This window comes from Osmia bicornis, chromosome 5 (genome assembly GCF_907164935.1).
Source record: "Osmia bicornis bicornis chromosome 5, iOsmBic2.1, whole genome shotgun sequence".
NCBI classification, from domain to species: domain Eukaryota; kingdom Metazoa; phylum Arthropoda; class Insecta; order Hymenoptera; family Megachilidae; genus Osmia; species Osmia bicornis.
In genome coordinates, this window is record NC_060220.1 from 9,636,374 (window position 1) to 9,658,464 (window position 22,091).

General features: G+C 39.8%; 4 protein-coding genes across 8 annotated transcripts in view; 2 read left to right on the plus strand and 2 right to left on the minus strand.

Annotated features, from left to right (window-relative positions):
- LOC114878163 (protein bric-a-brac 1-like) overlaps positions 1 to 3,287 on the plus strand; it is a 124,860-nt gene extending 121,573 nt beyond the window's left edge. For all 4 annotated transcript variants that reach the window (XM_029191638.2, XM_029191641.2, XM_029191639.2 and 1 more), the window contains exon 6: positions 220 to 3,287. In XM_029191638.2, coding sequence (XP_029047471.1) covers positions 220 to 752 — 533 coding nt within the window. In that variant the 3' untranslated portion in view covers positions 753 to 3,287. The remainder of the gene's footprint in view (positions 1 to 219) is intronic.
- A 4,349-nt stretch (positions 3,288 to 7,636) lies between these two features.
- Positions 7,637 to 10,942, minus strand: LOC114878164 (nucleobindin-2). The gene is made up of 11 exons (XM_029191645.2): positions 10,920 to 10,942; positions 10,492 to 10,624; positions 10,321 to 10,428; positions 10,032 to 10,235; positions 9,844 to 9,940; positions 9,689 to 9,765; positions 9,523 to 9,625; positions 9,276 to 9,456; positions 9,065 to 9,212; positions 8,629 to 8,670; positions 7,637 to 8,454 (listed from the first exon to the last, which is right to left on the minus strand). The coding sequence occupies exons 1-11, from the start codon at positions 10,934 to 10,936 to the stop codon at positions 7,906 to 7,908; spliced, it is 1,659 nt and encodes a 552-aa protein (XP_029047478.1). The 5' UTR covers positions 10,937 to 10,942; the 3' UTR covers positions 7,637 to 7,905.
- A 3,692-nt stretch (positions 10,943 to 14,634) lies between these two features.
- Positions 14,635 to 18,691, plus strand: LOC114878143 (twisted gastrulation protein homolog 1-A-like). 2 transcript variants are annotated; one of them, XM_029191594.2, is made up of 4 exons: positions 14,635 to 14,904; positions 17,091 to 17,316; positions 17,395 to 17,601; positions 17,687 to 18,691. In XM_029191594.2, exons 2-4 carry the CDS (start codon positions 17,097 to 17,099, stop codon positions 17,992 to 17,994), a joined length of 735 nt encoding a protein of 244 aa, XP_029047427.1. In that variant the 5' UTR covers positions 14,635 to 14,904; positions 17,091 to 17,096; the 3' UTR covers positions 17,995 to 18,691. The 2 variants fall into 2 exon arrangements, with proteins under 2 accessions (XP_029047427.1, XP_029047426.1); XM_029191593.2 differs by having other exon boundaries at positions 14,636 to 15,120.
- A 538-nt stretch (positions 18,692 to 19,229) lies between these two features.
- On the minus strand, positions 19,230 to 21,862 carry LOC114878142. The gene is made up of 10 exons (XM_029191592.2): positions 21,665 to 21,862; positions 21,295 to 21,443; positions 21,008 to 21,229; positions 20,863 to 20,938; positions 20,619 to 20,797; positions 20,306 to 20,561; positions 19,955 to 20,185; positions 19,800 to 19,880; positions 19,636 to 19,733; positions 19,230 to 19,550 (listed from the first exon to the last, which is right to left on the minus strand). The coding sequence occupies exons 2-10, from the start codon at positions 21,394 to 21,396 to the stop codon at positions 19,446 to 19,448; spliced, it is 1,350 nt and encodes a 449-aa protein (XP_029047425.2). The 5' UTR covers positions 21,397 to 21,443; positions 21,665 to 21,862; the 3' UTR covers positions 19,230 to 19,445.
- Positions 21,863 to 22,091: the final 229 nt, after the last annotated feature.

A 22,091-nucleotide genomic window follows, 5' to 3' on the forward strand; every position in this document is an offset into this window, starting at 1 on the left:
GCCTTGTAGAGGCTCTACACTTGTCACCAATCTCACCTGTCCCTCCAAATACGTACACCGTCCTGAAGTAGCTGGTCCCAGCTGGTCCCCATCATTTCCTTCGACAATACTCAACTATCATAAACATACTAGATCAGAGTCCTGGTCTAGCAACTAGTTGATAGATCTCATCAGCGCAGCGGGAGGAAAGTAACGTTTACGTTGTTTGTCTGCACACAGGGTTGCGACATCAAATGTGTAGCATGGTAGCTGCAGCGCATTCGCAACAGCACGACATGATGGCGACGAACCTGTCGACAAACCTGTCGACAAGCCTCTCGTCGAATCTCCAGGCGGCGATGCAAGCAAGCCAGCATCATCACAATAGCACGAATAGCGGCGCGGCCGGTATCGGCAGCAACAACAGCGGTAGCGGTGGCGGCGCTGGTATTGGCGGGAACAACGGAAATTCGCCGTTAAATTTAGGCTTGTCAAGTCCAGGATCCGGCGGTCCGCCGGAGAGTCCGATGGAGAGCCCTCTGGCGAGTCCTCTCGGCTCGCTAATGGATCCCAGCCACATACCTAGCAGCGTGGAGGTCGGTATCGGTGTCAGTGGAATGACCTACAAGCCAGCGCGGAGCTTCGTTAGCCCGCGACCGGAGAATCTCTTCCAAGAGGACATCGCGGATCTGGTGAAAGGTCCCCACGGGCTCAAGGACAAGGATAAGATCCCCGTTAAACTGGAGCCCCTGACGGACTCCCGTTGCGAATAGTAAGCGAGCCGCCACTAGGCGTACAGTCCAGGACGATGGAGCAGTTAAATCGATGCCAATCGGATCGGCCGGACACAGCTCCGCTTCCACCGTCGTCGCGATCTTGTCAGGCTTCTGTTTCGTGTCGCGACCGCGTACCCAACGGTCAACACTATTCCCAGAACCGGCTAAATCTCCGAGTAGGCGGTGGTGTTGGCGTTGGCGGCGATACTGATCGTTCGATTCGGTGTTCCGAACGGTCCGTGCTGTGTCACAAAAGTCGTCCTTGTGGCGATGCATCGCAGCCAGTATACCTGGCTGATCTCGAGATCGCACTCTCGACAACCTACAATCAAAAGAAATAAAAGGTTTTAGGTGGAGGAGGAGGAGAAGGAGGAGTCGCGCGCGAGTCGCTCGAAAGAGGATCAATGTTCGACATCCTCGATTCTTTACTCTAGATTCTTGAATCTCAAACGAATCTCTTTTTTTCCGATTTCGAGCATCGATCGCTCGATTCTCGACTCTCGAGCGAAGCCCGCGTATTTCAAGGAACCGTTCCGTAGCTATCTGCTAGAAGAAAAATGGGGGGAAAAAGAGGAGAAAGAGAAACAAAAAAAAAAAAAAGAGGAGCGAGTCGAATTCGCGAGCAAGTTTGTTAGCTTCGCGCGACATTTATATATGTATTTAAGCATATACGATAACCGTACGTTTAATATGCCAAATGTATAGCCATTGGTGAACGGTTGCCGCGTACCGTGACCCACTGTTCGCCTCGAAAACGGACGGGATCGCACGTTTGCGATCGACCAGCGAATTCCTCGGAACTGTTCGCGACTCGCGGAAGCGAATGCAACCCGAAAACGGACGAGATCGGTTAATCGATTGAGAGAACAAGTAGAGCGTTGCGTTTCCGTGAAAACGCGACAGTATCCGCGAGAGCGATGAACGTGTAAAAAATTCGCTTCACGACCGTTCGTCGAACGAGAAGACGATGAAATTATCTCTACGGAACGAAAGGGAAAGATGGTTGTTCGGCTCGAGCGAACGCGCGTTTGCACACGAAAAGGTAAACCAAACTGATTGCTGTACTTTATTAAGTGTAATAATTGCCTTCCTGCCGTATTTGGGGTATGCCAAGTATAAAAATTATAAGGTTTAGACATTAGGGAACGAGGAAAAAAAAAAAGAACAAAGAAATGAAACGGCGACACTCATTGCGAAATTCATTGAATTTGGAACTAAAGAACACGTGGATGAGAGGTGTGATTGTGTTAGAAAAAGTAATAGAAAACAGTGCAGACGTGGAAAGTGAGAATGCGTGATGTTGTACGAGCGAATGGATTATTTCGGAAAGATCGTGCTATTTTTCAAAATTTTACATAGTACGCGTACACGACTTTTCGCGAAGGGACCCTCGATCCTCGACAATCGAAGAACGACGAGTGACGAGTAGTCGTCGAACCGAGAACCACCTTACGTTGGCTACGAGCATCAAATTCATTGAAAACGGCTGAAAACACCTGGATGTCTTTTTTTTTCACGGCTATCATCTCAACGATCCATTCAAAATTACATTTCTCGGACGTTCCGCGTCTACTCCTCGATCGTTCTTGTCACGAACCGGCGTTCAGAGATTTCGTGCGACGTCCACGAGCGAGTTCGCGTTTCGAACCTGATCGTCTTAGGATCAGAAAGAGGAGAGATGACAGAAACATTGGAATGAAAGGATGCGAAAGAATGCAGGAGCGAATGAGACGAAAGAGAAAAAGAAACAAGGGAGCGTTTGTGTAAAAGAGAGAACGGAACTTTCTAAAAACAAAGAAGAAAGATGCGAACAGAGAGAAACAAAAATTTTTTAAAGTTGGCACACCGGTTCCAGTGACTCTTTGTAGGTATTAAAAGGTAAACCAAAATAAAAAAAAAAAACAAAAAAAACTATTTAAAAAAAAAAATAAGAATTCGAAGTGGCCTTCTGTAAAAGGAAAAGACCATCGCTTTTCGCTTTTGCTCGAGTGAAAAAAAAAGGAAAAGAAAGCGGGGCGTATACATATAGGCTCTGTCTGTCGTTATCTATCCATTGTCTAGGCAAATTTTTCAAAAGACGTTCTCGCGCCACTCCCCTACGAAAGCTTTAAACGGTTTGTAAAGAACGAGAGTTTCGACAATTTCGTAAGAAAAAAAGAGAGCGAGGAGAGAAAGAGACTCGATTAGCAATTTATTATCGGCGAATTAGACAATTAATTCGGGAAAATTTCGGGATTAAAAAGAAAAAAAAAACGCGTTATTCTTGATACGAAAAATTTTTGTGCAACAGAGGAAAATGACGTTTCGTCGACGAGGAAGGTGCGGTATCGAGCGCTATCGTTTTAGTTTCCGCGATGATAAAGGAACGTGGGGAAGAAAGAAAGAGAACGGTAGATCGCGATTCTAAAAGATTTTATTACGATTTAGGCTTAATGTGTTCAACGAGAAGGTAAATTTGAACGAAACCAGCGGCAGGGTGGAACGAAAGAAATTCGTGAGTCAAAGCGAGGGGATGAGAGGGAATGAGAGAGATAGAAAGAGAGAGAAAAAAAAATATATTTGTTCAAAGAGCCGCGAACGAAATTGCGAGAGAAAAGATTAGGGAGAGAGTGCGAGAGAAAAGGATGGGGCATGTGAACTGGCGAGAATGTGGAAGAGATTAAAATTAATATTGTATTAAAGACAAAAAAAAGTAGTAAGTGCCTTCCAAAAAAAAAAAAAAAAAAATTTAACGTGTCCCGTAGACCGTGACCACTTATACGTGATGAAAAATCATTTCGAAATTTCGCGTCACTGAATGAGAATCGTTTTGTGACTGAAGAGATTGAAAGGAATAAAAACAAAAACGAGAAGAAATGTAAAATAAAAATCTAGGAAACAGAGTACAGTGAAAAAAAAAAATTATATTTGTGGGGACGTTGCGTAAAATAAACATTTCTTCTTATGTACGATATTCTCTTCGTCTCGTCTCGAAGTGCTAGCGACGCTGCGCGATTTCTACGAGGATTAAAAACAGCACGGTTTATAGTCGAGGATAGAATCAAAGGAGGAACTCGGATATTTTGCAAACAAAACTTTTGGCTTTTCTTTCGAACATACCAATATACCCGGCTGATCTTATATAAGAATCGATTCTCGAATCGAAACGAATCGAATCGAATCGAGTGATCGATTCGAATCGGATCAAATGGGAGAGGGATGATTTTCTCCGTCGATTACGCAATGTGTCTACGAATCGTTTGTGTGCGTGTGTGCAGAATGAATGTACAGAATCTAGAAGCAACCGGACAAAATTTCTGTTTTGGAACAAACCAACACCGGTAATACCCTGAATGGCATATTCTCGTAAACGTTTCTTTCGATTCGATTGTACGAATGAGAGAGAATGCGCGGTGATGAAAAGCAAAAAAAAGAAGGATAAGGGTAGGGAAAAGGAAAGCGTGTAACTGAATCACCCAGAGGGAAAACGGACATTTCGAGAATCTTTCGTTTACGCATTTTGATATATATTATATATATATCTTTGTGAGCAGATAATGATGAAGAAAACAAAAAAGATACTTATATTACATACATAATGTGTAAGTGAACAACAACAACAAAAATGCATCTAATACGCTATTATTGATATAGGAACACAAAGTAAAGTAAATCTATATATGAAACAAACAAAAAAAAAAAAAAGTATATATATACATAAATTGATATATTGACGCTATAAGGTTACTGCTGGATGCGTTTTACGTTGAAGAAAAAATTACGACGACGATGATGATGACAATGACGATGATAATGAAGCAGTTTTCCGTTCAAAAATATCGTCGAGGACGAAACAAAAGTTCACGGAGAGAAATTAAGTTTAGAGAAACGTAAGGACCTTAGAGTTCGAAGACAAAGTAGCTGTTAGAATTTTTATCGAGGCAAACATAAGGACGGACGGGCGTGACACTGATATTACTACTTTTCAGAACGACTTTCCCATTCGTTACGTTGGCTTTTGCGTTTCACTCGTCTTATTTATCGCTGTTTCTTACTACAATTATCGTCTTGACGATTTGAAAATCGAGATAATTGCCAAGTCAAAGAAGTACAGGCGAATCAAAAGGGCGAGAAAATATTTCTAACCCACGAACGAACACGAGCGAGCGAGCGAAACGTACTTGCCAGTGGAACGAGGAACGCTCGACTGCGGTTACAAATTTGTAACGTTTGTTCTACTTTGGGAGTCCGTGAAACTAGAGGTGAAATGTATCACGCACGCGCCGAATCTTTCCTTTATTTTCGCCTTAGCTTCGAAAATGTAACACGTCGTATTATTAATAACGATCGACCCGACATACATGAGACATACACACTTGTACACACGAACGAACAGAAAAAAAAAAATGAAGCAAAATAAGAAAAAATCCAAGCAAGCTCTGTAGACGATAATGGCGATAACACGAACCGTAGTTAATCCCGTATCCGCGATTTACGACTAGTTTACAGGATGTGTAACGCGTTACGGCGTTAATGCCGCGAACAGGCCTTACGACAGCGGAAGGGACACGGTCGAGATCTACGAAACGGAAACCAACAGAGAACACGAACGTATTATTATTCCTCGACGTGTGTTTTTCCCTTTTATCTGCTGCGGTAACGGCCGATCGTACGAAAATAATCTATAGATGACATCCTAATTTACAGGAAAACTATTAGTCGAACAATAGAACCGCACATTTCTTCGGAACCCGATTATTTAATCGTATACACGTACACTCGGCCATTGGGCCAATATCCGAGACACGCGTTTATCAACACACGCGCACCCAACCGCTTCGCGTACGCGCCCCGTGCTATTATAAACATACACGACACTGTACATCACACAATGTTACAGATACACTTAAACATTCAGGGAAAAGGAGCGTGTAGCATAGAGAGATAAAGGGTAAAATAAAAGAGAACCGTTAGGATGGAAAGAAAAGTGAGAGAAAATTTGAACGAAAAGAACACGAGTGTGAAAAAAGAATGTAAATGAAAGAGCGAGAGAAGGAGGGAAAGAGAAAACGAGAAGAAGACACCTTCTTGAAACAAGTAGGGTAAGATGGTATTAGAGTACGCAGAATAAATTATAAATATTATTGAAATAATTAATAGAAAATCACACAATGTCATTTGCGTACTCTGTTATGAAGGTTACGGACATTAAGAATAAGATTCATAACTGATGAACATTAATACTTATTTTCAAATTATTACGTCGCATCAGAACGTAAATATACTTCGCAAATGTCAAAAATAAACAACAAAATGCATGAAAAACTTCAAACTTACCTGGCTTTACCACTTCTAAACACTTTTTAATTCTTTTTTCGTTCAAACACTTGCACTGTACGCCGGTAAAGATGTGACTGAACTTAGCTTCGATACATAAACTATTTCACTGTCAACTTCAGAGCGTACTCTTACGCCAGCTTACCCTACGCTAAAGGAGAACACACACATAGTACGTTACGCGACAGAGAGAGACAAGCACAACCGCGCGTTTACTGTAAATAGAGAGAATGCAACCATTATTATTCGGCAAAGTTCATCTTGTGTTATCGTAACTTGTAATATATTTATTTGTCCGGTCGTCAACAGATATATTTCTATAGTTTAACTAAGATTCAAAAGCCTCTGTTTTCATTTGAATTTGCCGCTATCGCGCTCCGAGCGAGAGATTGGTCGACGCAACGAGAAGGAAAAACAGATTCTCCTTGGTAGAATAACCATTTTTGAAAAGCGCTTAAAAAACAAAGTTCAGCTTCCGACTAATGCCTCGGCGATAATTTAACAGTGAAATAAAAATGAACGATAACCCGCGTTCGCACGATCGCATCCTATCGTCTTACCTCGAAATTTAGGGTGTCTTTGAGTCGTTATGATTCTATTTGCACACCACCTCTGTATATCGTATTTCAGCCTCGATCGCGTTTTCTTGCGAACGCGGAACGTCCAATCTGTCTTCGTTTCTGTTTCAAATATTTCGATCAATTCGTTTGAAATCATCGCGACTTATAGAAAGACGCCCGCTGTCCGCGAACGGCGGCAAGCGCAAGTTTCTCTGCAGAAGGCTATAGTTTCTAGCTACTATTATTATTATTATTATGATTATTATTATCGTTATTATTATTTCTATTTACGTTCAACAAAGTATTTCTTTTTTAGTAGATAGTCGAATTGATTAAACTGACACCCCCATACGAATAGTTGCGCGCGTGTCTTTTTACAGGAGACGCTTGAAATATGTGTATGTACCCGTGACGAACCGCAAAACGATGTTTCTTTTCGTTTTCTTCCGAGCACCTCGTATATTGAGGCTTTGGAAACAAGTTTACTTTAGTCACGGATACAAGCAGAACCTGTCACCCATTACGAATTCCTCTTTTTATTTATTACTGATTAGCATGTAAGATGACGTTCTACTGACATATGCTATAATTATAAATACACCCTATATATAGTGGAGTAAGCGTTACATTACCTACCTACCTATCTACCTACCACCTACCTACCTACCTACCTACCTACTACCTACCTACCTACCTACCTATCTACCTACCTACCTACCTATCCGTGCTTGACGGGTGAAACAAACAGATGAATCACGCAATCATACATTTAAGTTGCTATTTGGCACGTATACCTAAGTAATATACTAACATAAACAGTATGCAATAATAAATATGAGAAATTAAACATGATGTTGTTCACTGAATTATACAACATACCTCTTCCTGCGTACTTTATCTTTTAATGCACGCAACATTTCAATTGTCATTCTCAATAGAAGCATCAGAATACATTTCTGTTTAATTAAAGAATAGAGGATCGAGTAAATTTTTTTAAGAAAATCGTTTTTCTTGGAAATAGTTTTTATTTACACTCACGATAAATAAGCTGACCAATTTCGCATGGTAAACGTAACATTAAAAATCTGTATATGATTAGTAAAGATCCTGTAATCAAGGTAATAACAAAAATGGAGAAGGACATGGAAAAATAGTCACAAGCGGTAAAGTTCAAGAATCTCCTTATAAATTGAAGACGTATTCTTGTTGGTTTCCTTTTATACTTTCCCTGTAAAATTCGTCAAATATTTTGTTGACAACTTTTACAAATGAAATTATACCTTCTCGACAGACGGTATTATATTCCTATTAACGTCTTGTTGTACCGCAGGTTGCACAGGCTGCAAGTTTAATTGATTTGGATCGTTGAGTGGCGGTACTACATTATTTTGAACGTTTTGCGGTACTTGATTCACTGTATTATGCTGTTGTTGGAAATTTGACGCTTGAGGTTGATGCGGTTGAACGGGAATTTGCTGTTGTTGAACCGAAGCTTGATTTTGTTGAACAGGAACCTGTCCTTCCATCTGCTGATATTGTTGGTTCACTGGTATTTGCCCATGAAATTGTTGCTGTTGTTGCTGATGTTGTTGTTGCTGTTGTTGTTGTTGCTGCTGTTGCTGAGGAATTTGATCATGAATTGGTTGTACCGGTGCATGGTTAGGGTAATGATGCTGAGTTACTATGTTTCCTTGTTGTTGATAATACTGTGGTGGATGGTTTTGAAACTGTTGTTGCGGAAGATTTTGCTGACTCGGACCTCTTACATCTACTTGGGGGGGAACTACCCCATGAGCTGGTACGTGTCCATATTGTGGAGGAAACTATAAAATATTTAAAAATTTTCTAATTTGATCAGGATCTACGCAGCAAGTAATTTAGCGATGTTTCAAACTTTTTTGTACTGCATTATATCATCCATTATCTGTTCTTTTTAAATTGATAAATGTGATTTTATATACCGATGAAGGATAATTTAAGATGTTAGGATTACTTACCGGCTCTTGCTGCACAGGTATATTACCTGGGTGCTCTGGTAGCTAATGACAGCAACAAAAAGTGCACAAGCTAATTATTACCAATTACAATAACACTACAAATAACTTGTTTTTATACAATTAGGAAAAAGGAAATAAAGTAAATGACTAATAAAATTACTAATGATTAATGACATAACATAGTCAACATATTCAAATAAGTTATTGCAAACAGCATATTTCGGACATACGATTACTTTACGCAAACTGTATTTTATTTACAGTTACTTTTAAACTTAAAAATCATTAGTTTATACATGCTACTAGCTAAACGTGTGTGTTAAAGCACAAAATGAATGTACGGAATGATAAAATAATATACGCAATCGATGCAATAAACAATAATACTTATCAAAACTAATCTTCGTTACGAGTTTTATTTTGTTTATGTACTTACCATCCCTTGACGAATCATTTCCTCTTGCTTATGCCTTCGAAAAGCTTCAAATTCTTCTTCGTTATAAACCTGTTGTTCATCTAATCCTACCCAACCTTCGTCTTGTTGAAAATCTGGTTTCTTTGTTTGTTCCAGAAACTCCTCGTAACTGAGACGATAACATAACAAAAGTAAAAGTTGTTCAAAATACATAAAAGTTTCAAACACATACCTAATGAGCCCATCTTTATTCAGATCAGCTTCGTTAAATACATGTTCCCTCATTCTTTCCATTTCTTCGGCGCGCTTTAATAAATCGGCTTGGGGTGTTCCTTTATCATAAAGTTTATCCAATTCTTGCAAAAATAAAGCTTTAACTTCATCCTGATCCCACACTCCATTACCATCAACGTCTGAAATATTTACGTGAACATACCATTTAAAATTATATTCGATAATTAATATAGAAGCTATATTACCGTGATAGAAAAAGAATGTTTTAGGATTAAACTCCTCTGTGGCCATCTGATCTTGTTTCTCCCATACTTCTTCTAATTGATGTTTGCTACCTGGATGATTCACCTATAAAAAAAATGATGTACTAAACAAAAGGAAAATATGAACGGAATATATTATATAACTTACACTTTCGTGGTGTTTTTGTTTCTCTTTCATGGCTTGTAATTCTTGTTCATATTTTTTTCTTTCTACTTCAGTCATATCTGTAATAATACGAAAGTTAAAAAACGATTCTATCATTATAAGTAAAGAAAAGTTATGTATTTAAGTTATAATATTACGTTTCAATTTTTCCTCTTCTTCATATTTTCTTTCCATTTCATGCTGTTTGAACTCTTCACGTCTTTTTCTATCTGCTTTTGCTAAATCCTCTGTAGTCTGTATCAAAGCATAATTAATGTATCTATTTTGTAACTATACGCACCAACACTAATTTCAATAATTTAATTCCATGCCAGTCTGCTATTACCTTAGCAATTAATTTCTTAAGATCTTGTATTTCAAATGTATGAGTATTTTTAAGGTCTAAATGTTCAGTATCTATACCATTCTTCAGTTCATTCTGTTTTGTTGCAAGGTGTCTTAATCTTTCTAATTCTTCTCTTTTTATCTCGTCCAATCTTGTTCTAATATTGTGACTTACAAATTGTAATTGATCAGCTATTTTCCCTGTCTAGTTAGAAAAAGATTTTTAGATACACGATAATTCATAATCTGTTTCTTATATTTAACTTTGAAACATCATTTTTTCAACTTACACGTATATCTGCTTCATCTGCTTCCTGTAATTTTGTACGGAAGTCAGGATCACTTTCCAATACTTGAACTACTTCTGTCAAGTACCTACGATATTCCATAACATCTTCCTATATAAGAAACATTTACCATCAGTCTAGTTAATATCGATATGTTCCTCAATGAATACATACCATTTCTTCCACATCTTCAACTTTATTTTCATTGATGTGCTCTCCATCTTTGCTTTTTTGATTAACAGGCGGTGCAACTGATAATTGCACTATGACAGCTGTTAGAAGAAATAATAGGAAGTACTTCATATTCCTACAACAGAAAACACACAATATTTAAGAATAATTTTTTCAAAATTTTTGTTTAAAAATATGTTGTTAATCTACCGCGTTTTTGTTAGAAATATCAATAGCTAGGCCAACAAACGCGCAACAGATGTTTACAGAGAGAAAGTTATAGCACTGGAATATTTACGCGGAAATTCCGCTGATCTAGCTACACATTCAAAGAATTCGATCGAATACGTGTCAATGATTACGATAGCTAACCAATCAAAGAATCGAAATTATGCTATATATATAGATAATATTGCTTATCAATTATCTACGATATCATAGTTGTCATAACGTGTAATGCTTCATGGATGGAAATACGGAAAATTCTAGAAAAATAAAAGATGCAGAATGTTGAAATACTTGAACCTGAACTGTCTAAATGAGGTCACGTATAAAAAAGTATAGATACAAAGAATTTTTAATATCGTGGTTTACTGTTACTTTGATTGTTTCGGTGAAAGTAAGTACAAATGTATAAATTTACACCAAATACAATAGGAGATTCTCACTTAAAATCTAACAAATGAAAAGGTGTAGACCTTCGTACACCAGTATACAAAATAATCAACCGTAAAATTGAAGTATATATATAAAAATTAAGAGAGAAAAAGGCAGATGCGATGAAATGATCAATAATGATATATTCTAATGAAAAATAAATCAGACCACAGTAATACATACGTGGTTAAATGTTTGTTTCCAAAATAGATAATGACGTATGTTTGAGTAATAGAATTGTCACTAATAGGAGGAAGATACACAGGAGTTCGCCACTTGACGCAACTCTACAATTACCGATAAATCTAGAATAGTATTAAATGACGTATAAGTCCACGTATAAATAAGATACGCAATATTACTAATCATCGGTACTGGTTAGTACTATTTGGTACTGATTTATTCACAATTTAAAATACGACAATATTTCATACATGTGCAATTCGTGTCGGTGGCTACAGATACAGAAAGACTGGAATGCCTTTGTTCTCGAGAGGTTATGATTTTCGGGATCCCAGACACCCCCAGGTGAAGTTAGGTCAATCTGTAGAGAGCACAGCCGATTCTACTTTTTTAGACATTAGTCAAAATCAGCACAAAACCGAAAAATAATTGTTTAACAAATTTATATTTTAAAAGGACCGCCATAAGTGAAAGATTTTTTAAATTCGATCCTAGTCCCATCGATACAAAAACGTCGGAAACTACTCAGCAACTTACCGATTGGTTTTCCGATAACGAGGGAACACTGGCACCACCTATAGGAAGGTAACGGAAGTTACCGAAATTTAAAACGACGCGTTTTTTAATGGGAGAAGAAAGAAACACAAGAGAAAATCAGAAAAGAAATGAACAAAATCACAATTCAAAAGTTGATCGCTGGATGTGGGAGGGCTCAGCGACGTCACAATTAAAACTACTTTTTATGAGCGATTTGATTCTTCAATTAAATTTTAATTTCAGTTTTAACTTGTGAACCAATTGTAAAATACAAAAATAAGCATTATTACCTAGCGATTTTGTCGAGGAGGTGTCAGTTCTAATAAGCTACTTGCAGTAACCATAGATACAAAAGAAAAAACGGACATACCTTTGTTCTCGAGGGGTCAAACTTGTATTCACTTCGTGCGTCTTGATAAATAAATCATTTTAAAAAACCAGGTGAGTTATCGTTTAATGTATTTAATTACCTTTCAGAATTATTTATTTCATTTATTTAATTTTCTTTCCGAGTTACTTAGATAATTTACTTAATTTTATAACATTTAATAACTGTTTGATCTATAATAAATTATAAACATAATGTACATGATTAACTTAATAACTTTTACAGTTTGATAACTTCGTTACGTATTTAAATTGTCACTGAACGTGATCGAACCCATGTTTGTGCAGTTTTACCTTGACAGACGCGAAAGAAGTCTAAACGACCGGTGAAAGGATTGAATGCACAAGTATAGAAATAGAATATACAACACAGATTATGACCACGCCCTCCGCCTCTCGAAACCTATCCCGTATAACAAAATCATCCTCTTCGGTAGTAGTTGCATGTAACAGAGAATTAGCTAAAAGCTTGACCATAATTTATTGACTCGCTTTATTGCGTTTACCCCGATAATGGCTAACCGTAAGAAAGAGAGGAAACGATCCCATTCTTCGACTCGATTGTAGCCGCTTTCGTAGGTACCACTCGTAAATGCCATCTTTTGTTCATCTCGTATTAAATGAATCGAACTTTCATTCATTTCGAAGCATCGCAGATGATAAAAGTGAAAGACGTATCGAAAGGAGAGACCTGGTACCCTGGAAACACCGTAACGTATCGCGTAATCATGGTGTCGCGCGAGCGCTTCTCCCTCCAAGAAGAAGAAAATGGCAGGAGTCCTCGTGAACGATCACGGCCCACCCCTGACGAACATTCGACAATCCGTGAACCTTTTGAATTCCTCGAACGGTCATTAAGGACAAAAGTATACCTGTGTCTACGATCCTTCGTAGGCCTGTTACCTTCGAACAATGCTCGCCCTCGACAAGTGTTTTCGTATCTGATTGACCCATCTATGGACGGAACTCCGACAAACGGCTAATTTTTCTTCCAGCTAACGACCTCCGTATACCTGACGTATTCTACCTTTTCTCTTATGCTATGCCACCTTTGTCTTTTTCACTTGTCTTTCTTTCTTGCGTGGAGAAACGTGTCCCGAAGGATTGCAAAGTCACGCGTGCACCCATTGAACCGATGCGCCCTGCATTCGGACCTTTCCACTTAGGCGTTCGTGTCTCTTCTGGAGGAGTTTCGTAACATTCAAACTTTTCCGCAGAAGGGTCAATTTATTACTCGGTAGAACAAGACTAGACTGTTTTAGAGATACACGACGATCGGTTAGTGACGTTAGAGTGGTGCTTGTTGTCGGAGAGCAGGTTGCAGGGAGTCGTCTCGCGGGACGGAAAAAATTCTTGGTATACCGTCCGAGATACGGACGGAAGCAGCTAAATGCTTAAACGCTCGAAACACAGGCTTAAATGCCGTTGATTGCAGTAGGAGGGAAATGAGAGGTTTCACGACGGACTCCGTGTCTCTTGGTAGCGAGCGGTCTCGAACACAGTCCGTGTCCTTCCACGATCTGCTTCTTATTTGCTACAGAGAGGAAAGAAAAGAAAAAGAGAAATTCTCTTTTCCGATAGACCCGGAAACGAGAATTTGGTGTATCTTTGATGGATCTCGTCGTCACTGGAGGTACAAGCGATCGATTTCGTGTAAGCAGTCGCTTCCGCAAGAGATTTGAACGGATAGTCCGGATGGATTCTCCAGCTCGTGTTCTCCACGCTCGGACGCTTTCTTTCCGAGATACCTGCGATACCGTGCTCCATGGTCTATCGATGGTATCACCGATGACCAACAGCGATCGTTCTTTCCACTCGTGTGTCAGCGTGACTTTCGCGGAAAGGGATGATCGGACCAGGAAGAAAGGACCATGAAGAGATAGAAGGAAAGGAAAGGATGGACGGGACGAGTCGGAGGAAGCAGGAGAATAAAGAGAAAAAGATAGAGAAGAGGCAACGGAACAGGTAAAACAAAAAGTGAAGAAAAAATTGAAAACCAGTCCTCGGTCAGTTGGTAGTTTGGAGTCTGGAAGACAGCGAGAACGAAGGTTACGTTTACGCTGTAACAACATAAAGTTATAAAAAGAGTAAAAATATACTGTTTTTGATATAAAGCGTGTTTAGTAATCAAAGACTCGTTCTCTTTTCCTTTTCCACCACCATCGCTATCAGCAACCACCACCATCAGCGTGTGTTCGGCAACGACTTTACGGTAACAACAGCAGTGGCTACCACCACTACCATCACCAACATCGTACTAGCTCTCGCTTCGTTACCATCGCCAACACCTCCTTTTCCTCCTCCTTCTCCTCCTTCTCCTTCTTGCTCCTCCACCTCTTTCCCTTTCCGCTTCTCCGTTTCTCTCGGTCCACGTCCTTCCTTAATTCAGTCCAATGAGAGTCGCTCTTCGATTCGTCGCGATCGTCACGGATCTCTCGTCCGTCGATCTTCAGGGTACCACTTCGTCTCTACCTTCTTCCTTCCGCGATCGATCGACGTATTTGGTTTTTTTTCGCGAGCAGTCGTCATCGCGGTTCCACGACGTTCGGTCTCTCGCGATTCGTCCGCTTTGAATCCGAGGAACCGGTCCCAAAAATCGTCCGGATACGACGAGGAGAAAGTGTGGCCGACCAAGTGCGATAAAGCGACAAAGTGAGTGGATCTACGAGGACGGATGAGAGATTTGGAATTTCTCCGTGAAAATTTCGCTTCTACGACGAAAAGGATACCACGGTTCGCGGAGAGAATATGTTTCGTAGCAGTCGCAACGCGAACCGGTTGCGCGTGCTTAAAATAGTTCCCCGCGCATAGGTTACCGCTCTCTACCCGCTGCTCGCTCCTTGGAACACGTCGCAGGAGTGCCGCCAGGTAAATATCGAGACGATCAATCCGCGCCCCTGTTTGTTTTCTCGCGAAAATCGGCGTAACAAAGTCCAGGGACGCGATCGGTTCGTTCGCGGCGTAAATTTCGCGCCATTCGAGCAAGCTCGCGGTATCTGCATAGACCTCCACAGTTCATGATCACTCGCGATCTATGATCGACTAGCGCTCGTGATCACTGATGTTTTGAAAGACGATCTACGCTTTGAAGCAGCGTAAAGATCGCTGCTCCGTCGATCGAGATATATTAAGCGCGATAGAAAGACGCCGTTGTTGGTACTTTATGCAATTCCTACCGTCTGTCTCCTGTTGTCGCTGAAACTGTATGGATTTCTCAAGAAATCTCTATCTTGGCTGCGTGGACGCGTTTACTGTCGGCCATTTCACGATCGATCACCGAGTTTTCTTTCTATCGCTTCTTAGAACGAGGAGGATTTGCGAGACTCTGCGTAAAATCATGGACCGTTGAAAGCAAGGTATCCACTGAAGGAAGAAATATCGAACATGTAATGATTAGATAACAAAGAAAAAGAAAAAAGTCAAAGAATCAAGAATCTTTGGAAAGAGGAAAAAGAAAATGAGGATGTACGGGAGCAGAGAAATTTGAGTAAACGTAGGAAGATGCTTTCCACGAAGGCGATCGTCGCGTCGTTTGTTACCAAAGTTATTTCATGCCGGAGGCAGAACAAGGCGAGGCTGTGAGCACGTCTTGTCCCTGGATGACGAACAGTTTATTTACTTCGATTCAACTGGAATTTTTCTAAAACAATTCAGTCTCTAGTCTCGATGCGCACGGCGATTCCTCCGTTGCATAGGACATCCGCGGCATTTCAATTAGCCACCTCGACGAATAAAAATCGCGCTCGTTTCCTCGGCTAAGTCTCGACAAGTATCGCTTCAGAGTTGGCAAATTGAACTTTGACGAAGTTTCCTCAACTTTCATTTTTTCGAAAATGCAAAGTAACTGCTAGCGCGAAGCCTTGGCAAAATCAAAGTTCAAATTAAACGCCGAGAACCTTTCGATTCGAAGAATTTCTCGAAAAATTCGACGATGAGTATACACCTGTTGCGAGCCCTAGTTCATTCAGTAGTTCTGCTCGAGCGGAAGCAATGATCCAAGTGGCGCTTGTCAAAGGGTGGCGCGAGGGTTACACGATATAGAAAGGGGAGGAGGGACGATTACCTGGAGGAAGTCGTCGTAAAACCAATCCGCTCGGTATTCATTTACAACCGCTACCTTTCGAACGTTCGAAAGTGGGGATTTTGCGTGAAAAACGAGGCTTTGGCTTCTCGATCCTGTTAGTCGGTTCAAGCTTGTCCGAACAGGATACGCGCTGTAAAGGAGTTCCGGACTTTTTTAACTTCACCACGCGTTTTATCCACGTTTCATTTTCATCCTTCGACCGTAATCAGATCGTAAGAAAGAAGAATTTCAAAGGAATTTGCGACGTTCACGAGGTAACGATCAAATTAAATCAAACCGATTCGTTCTTCCACCCTATCTACCCTATACAAATCAACTCCTGTTCTTTGATAACTCGTCAAACTATGATCAACTGAACGTTTCACGTTCAAAGCAGATAAAAAATTCCCTCTTTCGGCAGACGTCCCCTTAACGACACCCTGACTCACGTTCATGAATATTCTTAATAACCTTAATCAAGCTTCATGGTCGTAATCAACGTACGCAATTTACGGTCTACCGTAGAACACGATAAGCTGACTTTTTTACTGATCGTTGCATCGTTAGAGGAAAGCGACGATAAATTAATCGGCATTTCAATTGCTGTCGATAACCTTCTACGTGTTTAACTTGTAAACTTGCTTTCTACAGTTCTCCTCTTATTTTGCAATTATCTACAAAGTTTGACCTAATGACGCGGTTTATTTTGTTACCACATACTTTGAGAGATGTCGAACGAAAGGATTAATGTTCACCGATCGGTGTAAATCTTTAGAACACGATGACGGGTTGGAGCAGTACGCTGATCGCTATTGTTGGAATCTTGGTCGCGACGGTGATAACGAGAGATTCGGAAGCCTGCAACGAGGCGATTTGCGCCAGCGTCGTGAGCAAGTGTATGCTCACGCAGAGCTGCAAGTGCGACCTCGTTACCTGTACCTGTTGCAAGGAATGCTTCTCTTGTCTCAGTTATCTCTACGACGAGTGCTGCTCGTGCGTAGGTAAGTCATCTCTTGAAATTTCAATGATTTTAACTCGTAATACGTTCATTTTAAATTCAACGATACTCTGTTTCGCAGATCTCTGCCCGAAACCAAACATCACGGACAATCCTTTGAGCAAGAAATCTCACGTGGAAGATTTCAGCGAACCGGTCCCAGGTTTGTTCCAAGCGTTGACCTCTGAACCGGATCCGCACGAACGGTGGCTCACATTCACGTTTCCGGTAGACTTCGACATATCCCTGTTCACACCGAAACCCGAGAAAGAGATGAAATATCATATCCGTACGTATCGTAATCTTTTCGTTTTCCTTCTTTTCTTGTCTCGCGAGACGTTCTTTGTTTCACAGAAATAGATCCATCTTTTCAGAGACTACCGAAGAAGAGGTGCACCCGTTGAAACCGAACGTAATGACGGTAAACTGTACCGTTGCGTTCATGGCACAGTGCAACTCGTGGAACAAATGTCGGGCGTCTTGCCAAAGCATGGGCGCTACCAGTTACAGATGGTTCCACGATGGTTGCTGCGAGTGCATAGGGGACACATGTATCAATTACGGAATCAACGAATCGAGATGCATACACTGTCCGTTGGACAAGGAAGAGGACGATCTAAAGGATCAGTACGACGACTACGGTCAGGACGAAGACGATCTGACTGAGGATGAGATCGACTAATCGTGGTTCTTCGACAGTGCGCATTCCCGGTGATGATACGTTCACGAAACGGATTTTAGATAAATTTCCGCGCGTTTCTCAAGTTTTTTGTTACGTGCTGTCACGATCGACGACCGTTTCACTCTTTCGAAACGTGGATACATATTTTGAACGATGGACTCGTGTTCCCTTGAAAAGGGATTTTAATATTTTCGTCAGAAAGTGTAATTTAGATGAACAGAGAAAACGGTCTGTAAAGGCTTAAAGCCTACTTGGACCGTAGCCGTCCAGATTTTTGAATAACCAGATATACAGCGAATCGACGGAGAAACCTGAACGACCCTTTCGAACTGACTGGGCGCGTAGCGTGACTCCAGCGGCTTAGCGCGTTAGTCATCGCTCGTTTTTATCTGTTAAATATGTATGTAAGTAGCCCTACAGTGTCAATGTTTTGTTTTGTGCCATATGATTGTACATGTACTAAAAAGAATCATTCGTAATGCGACTGACGTACACAAAATGCATTGTCCTCTTCGCGTTATTCAATTGTACGTACGTTGTTGGAAATGTTAATCCTTTGCGATCCGAGCGTGCCTTCTCTCAACAACTTCTGAAAATAATTCCGAACTTTGAAAGTTTTAAGATGGGTTTCTTACAACTTTTTAACTCTATACCATTTTCCATTTCAAATGTTTCTTGCGATATTTGATGAATTGCTTCAAAACAAATTGCACAGAACGGATCACAAAAGGTTTACACCCATCGATGGCGTACAGACACGGTATCGAGTGTGAAATAATCAAGTCGGAGAAAATATAATTTTTATGATATGATTTAATACTGCGCTTGGATATGCCAATGCACGATATTATCGAGACAATGCAAAGAATCGAACACGAAAAAAAAAAGAAAAAAGAAAATATTCCAGTGTATAATTTCTAATTCATGCATTTAAATATAATACAAATTAACAATATTAGTATTATAGTGATACTTAAAACTGAAGATTCGATTAAAGCTTCACGATATTGACCGAAGAGTGGAACTCGATAACGAAATTCCAAAAAATTAACAACTCTCCCCTGATATAAAATCGATAGACTAGAGAGGGGAAACGGGGATCGATATTAAATAATCATTCGTGAATAAATTAGCGCAAATAATTAAAAATCTGTATAAATAACTTTTTAGCTAATATGTTTCATCCTTCGAATGATTATGTACCGATGTGTCGCGCGATAATATAAACACACTCATTCAAATCTACGTTTGTTATATTGATCAGATGTCGCGTTTCACGCGTATTTTTTCAACGATCACGTACATTAATTCATTATTCACGCACTATTAACGCGCATTACTGAATCACGCTTATAATATAATAATGGTCAGAACGATTTTGATCGTTCTTATAAATCAACGATAGCGTTCGAAAAAAAAAAGCATAAAATTCATTTACCAATGTCGAGTGTTTACACGGGCGGATGTTCGTCCTGCGTTTCATTGCTTTCTGGCAATTTAATGAACGGCAAATCGCTGCCACTCCACATCGAGTATAACTGAGACCTCGCGCATTCCTGAAAATATTAACGTTCATCCCGCGCATGATTAATATAAAGAAACAATAACTGATGATAATTTTATGTCGTAAATGTGCATTACCCCACCACCGGCGCTCTCAGAACCTGAACGACTATGAGCTGATATGCAAGAGTCTGTTGAAGAGCTGCTTTTACGGGACGGTAATACGTCTGCAGTACCTAATGGGAAAAATAGAAAATTACATGCGCTTTTATCTGTCGGTTATCGATAACGTACATACTTACCGGGTTCGACTTCTCTATGGTCGCTATGAGAATGAATACTATCTTTACTGTCTCCATGGCTACCACTGGCTCCACTTTGTTCTACGCAGTGTTAAAAGAAATAAATTATTGAAGATAAAGCGGATAAATAAATTTCAATGCGTATCAAATTGTACCCGAATCTCTGTGTTCTCCACTGTGTGCACTTTGATCGCTTTCGCGGCGTCCCGATTGATCAGAATGATCGCTTGAGTGAGAATCGTGCGGCCAACATCTCGATGAACCTACTTTGCGAGATCCTGGCCAGATTGTTGAATCATAATTTGTCTCGAAATTGCACGTTGTTAAAGTGACACCAGGTATATGTTGATTAGTGTAAGCGGTTAATTGATTTAAAGGCCTAACTCCTATGAAAATGTTAAAATAATTCGATATGTAATAAATTTAATATATATATATATATATAACAATTATTCTTGTAATAAATGATAACAACAAATGATATTTAATCGTTTCTCTGTATATACCTGGTTTGCAAGATAACAATTGAATTGCCTCCTGTAAGCCATCCTGACTAGCCATGGTGGATGTCTTCCATATTGTATCAGGCGTGGTTGATCTACTTCTGTCTTGATGAGGAACCCTTAATCGAGATCTATCGTCTTGTCGTGGCCAGTCTGTGATATTTCGGCAATCCCATGGCATAGACCACCTTCTTATCGGATTTTCCGAGACTTCGCCGGACATTTCTGCGGCTGCCGTTTCAGACCATCTCCTCTGAACCTTTGTAGAAAATTATAATTAATCATAGAAGGAATTAATTTACAACAACAAAGTTACCTGCAGAGGAAACAATGGATATGGTAAAGGTGATCTATGACAATTTTGCACAGACTGCTGTGTCGACGACGAAGACACTGGTAGCGGTGAACTATACAGTCTTTCAAAACATTGTTGTAGAGAAGCAATGTCACATTCAGCTGCGCCGCTTTGAGAACAAGAGCATTCTGCCATTCCACCTGAAAGAATCATTTCAAAAAGCACGAATAAAGAATCGATGGATTAATTACAAAGAAATCCTTACCTAGGCATTCACAGCAAGCAACGCAAAACTGATATTGCAAGTTTATGAAAGTTAACAAATTATCCCTAAGTATGTCCTAGAAAAATAATGCTGTTTAATAAAAGAGAAGATTTTCCAGTTGTAAAGACTAACTTGAAATAATTACATGTTTATCTGCTTCACTTTCTCGAGTTTCATGATCTCTTAATGCAGCAATAATATGATTTCTTACGGTATTACTGGCTATGTACGTAGCTCTCGTGAGCTCTTCCCATCCAGCAAGACATTGTCCAGTTAATCGGCATTGAGCCACTGTATCGTGAACAGACAAAAGTGTTTGCAACGATTGAGCCAACTTTGTACCGGCAGTGCATAGGCCATTGAGCATCTGTATGAAAAATCTTGTTTTATTTTTGCATTTCTATATATGAAATTTATTGTAAATACACAAACCTGTAAGTACACTAGCCAATTACCAAGACACTCGTTTACTTCTAACTGATGTTTAGATACTTGATTGTCATTGGACTTTGGTTCTGTTCCACCTTCTGCCATATTTACATTCTTTTGTAAGTCTTGATTTTTGCAAGGAGTTTAGTCACCTATCGCATGTAATTGAGCAACTTTAATAATGTTCTAGGAACAGATGTAGATAAATTTTAAACAGTAAGGGAAGGAAAATTAATTAGTTTGTTAACAAGGTAATATAATAACACATAAAACTGTGATAATGTTTTACAATTGCTTTATTAATATAACTGAAATCTTGATGATTCGAAACAATAAATTTCTTAACATAAAGTATCGGAAATTCATCACTTACATGTTTCCTTGTTATTCGATGTATTTAATCTCGGTATTAAATTAGTATATGTAATGAAAATCACAGATTTCGCGTTGGCGGCGAAGCACAGTTACCGGCACCATCGCAACCCGCCTCGTGCATACCTCACCACTCCAATTCAACGATGCAAAAACCGAAACGAATCCCGTGTACGCGGTTACGTACATCACGGTAAATCTGTAGTTGTGTCTTTCGCAGGACATTTAATACAGAATATCTTCACCAGATGCCGTCACTGGTACTCTATTTGAGAAGTCGAATCTCGAACCCGTTGAACTCAGTGACGCGCAACTTATGCCTCGAGTTTCCAAATGAACCGATCAGCTTCAGATATTTATACCATGTTTTATTCATAATTATCATTTTATTAGATATTTTTCCAATACACATCCGTGTAGGTACGATT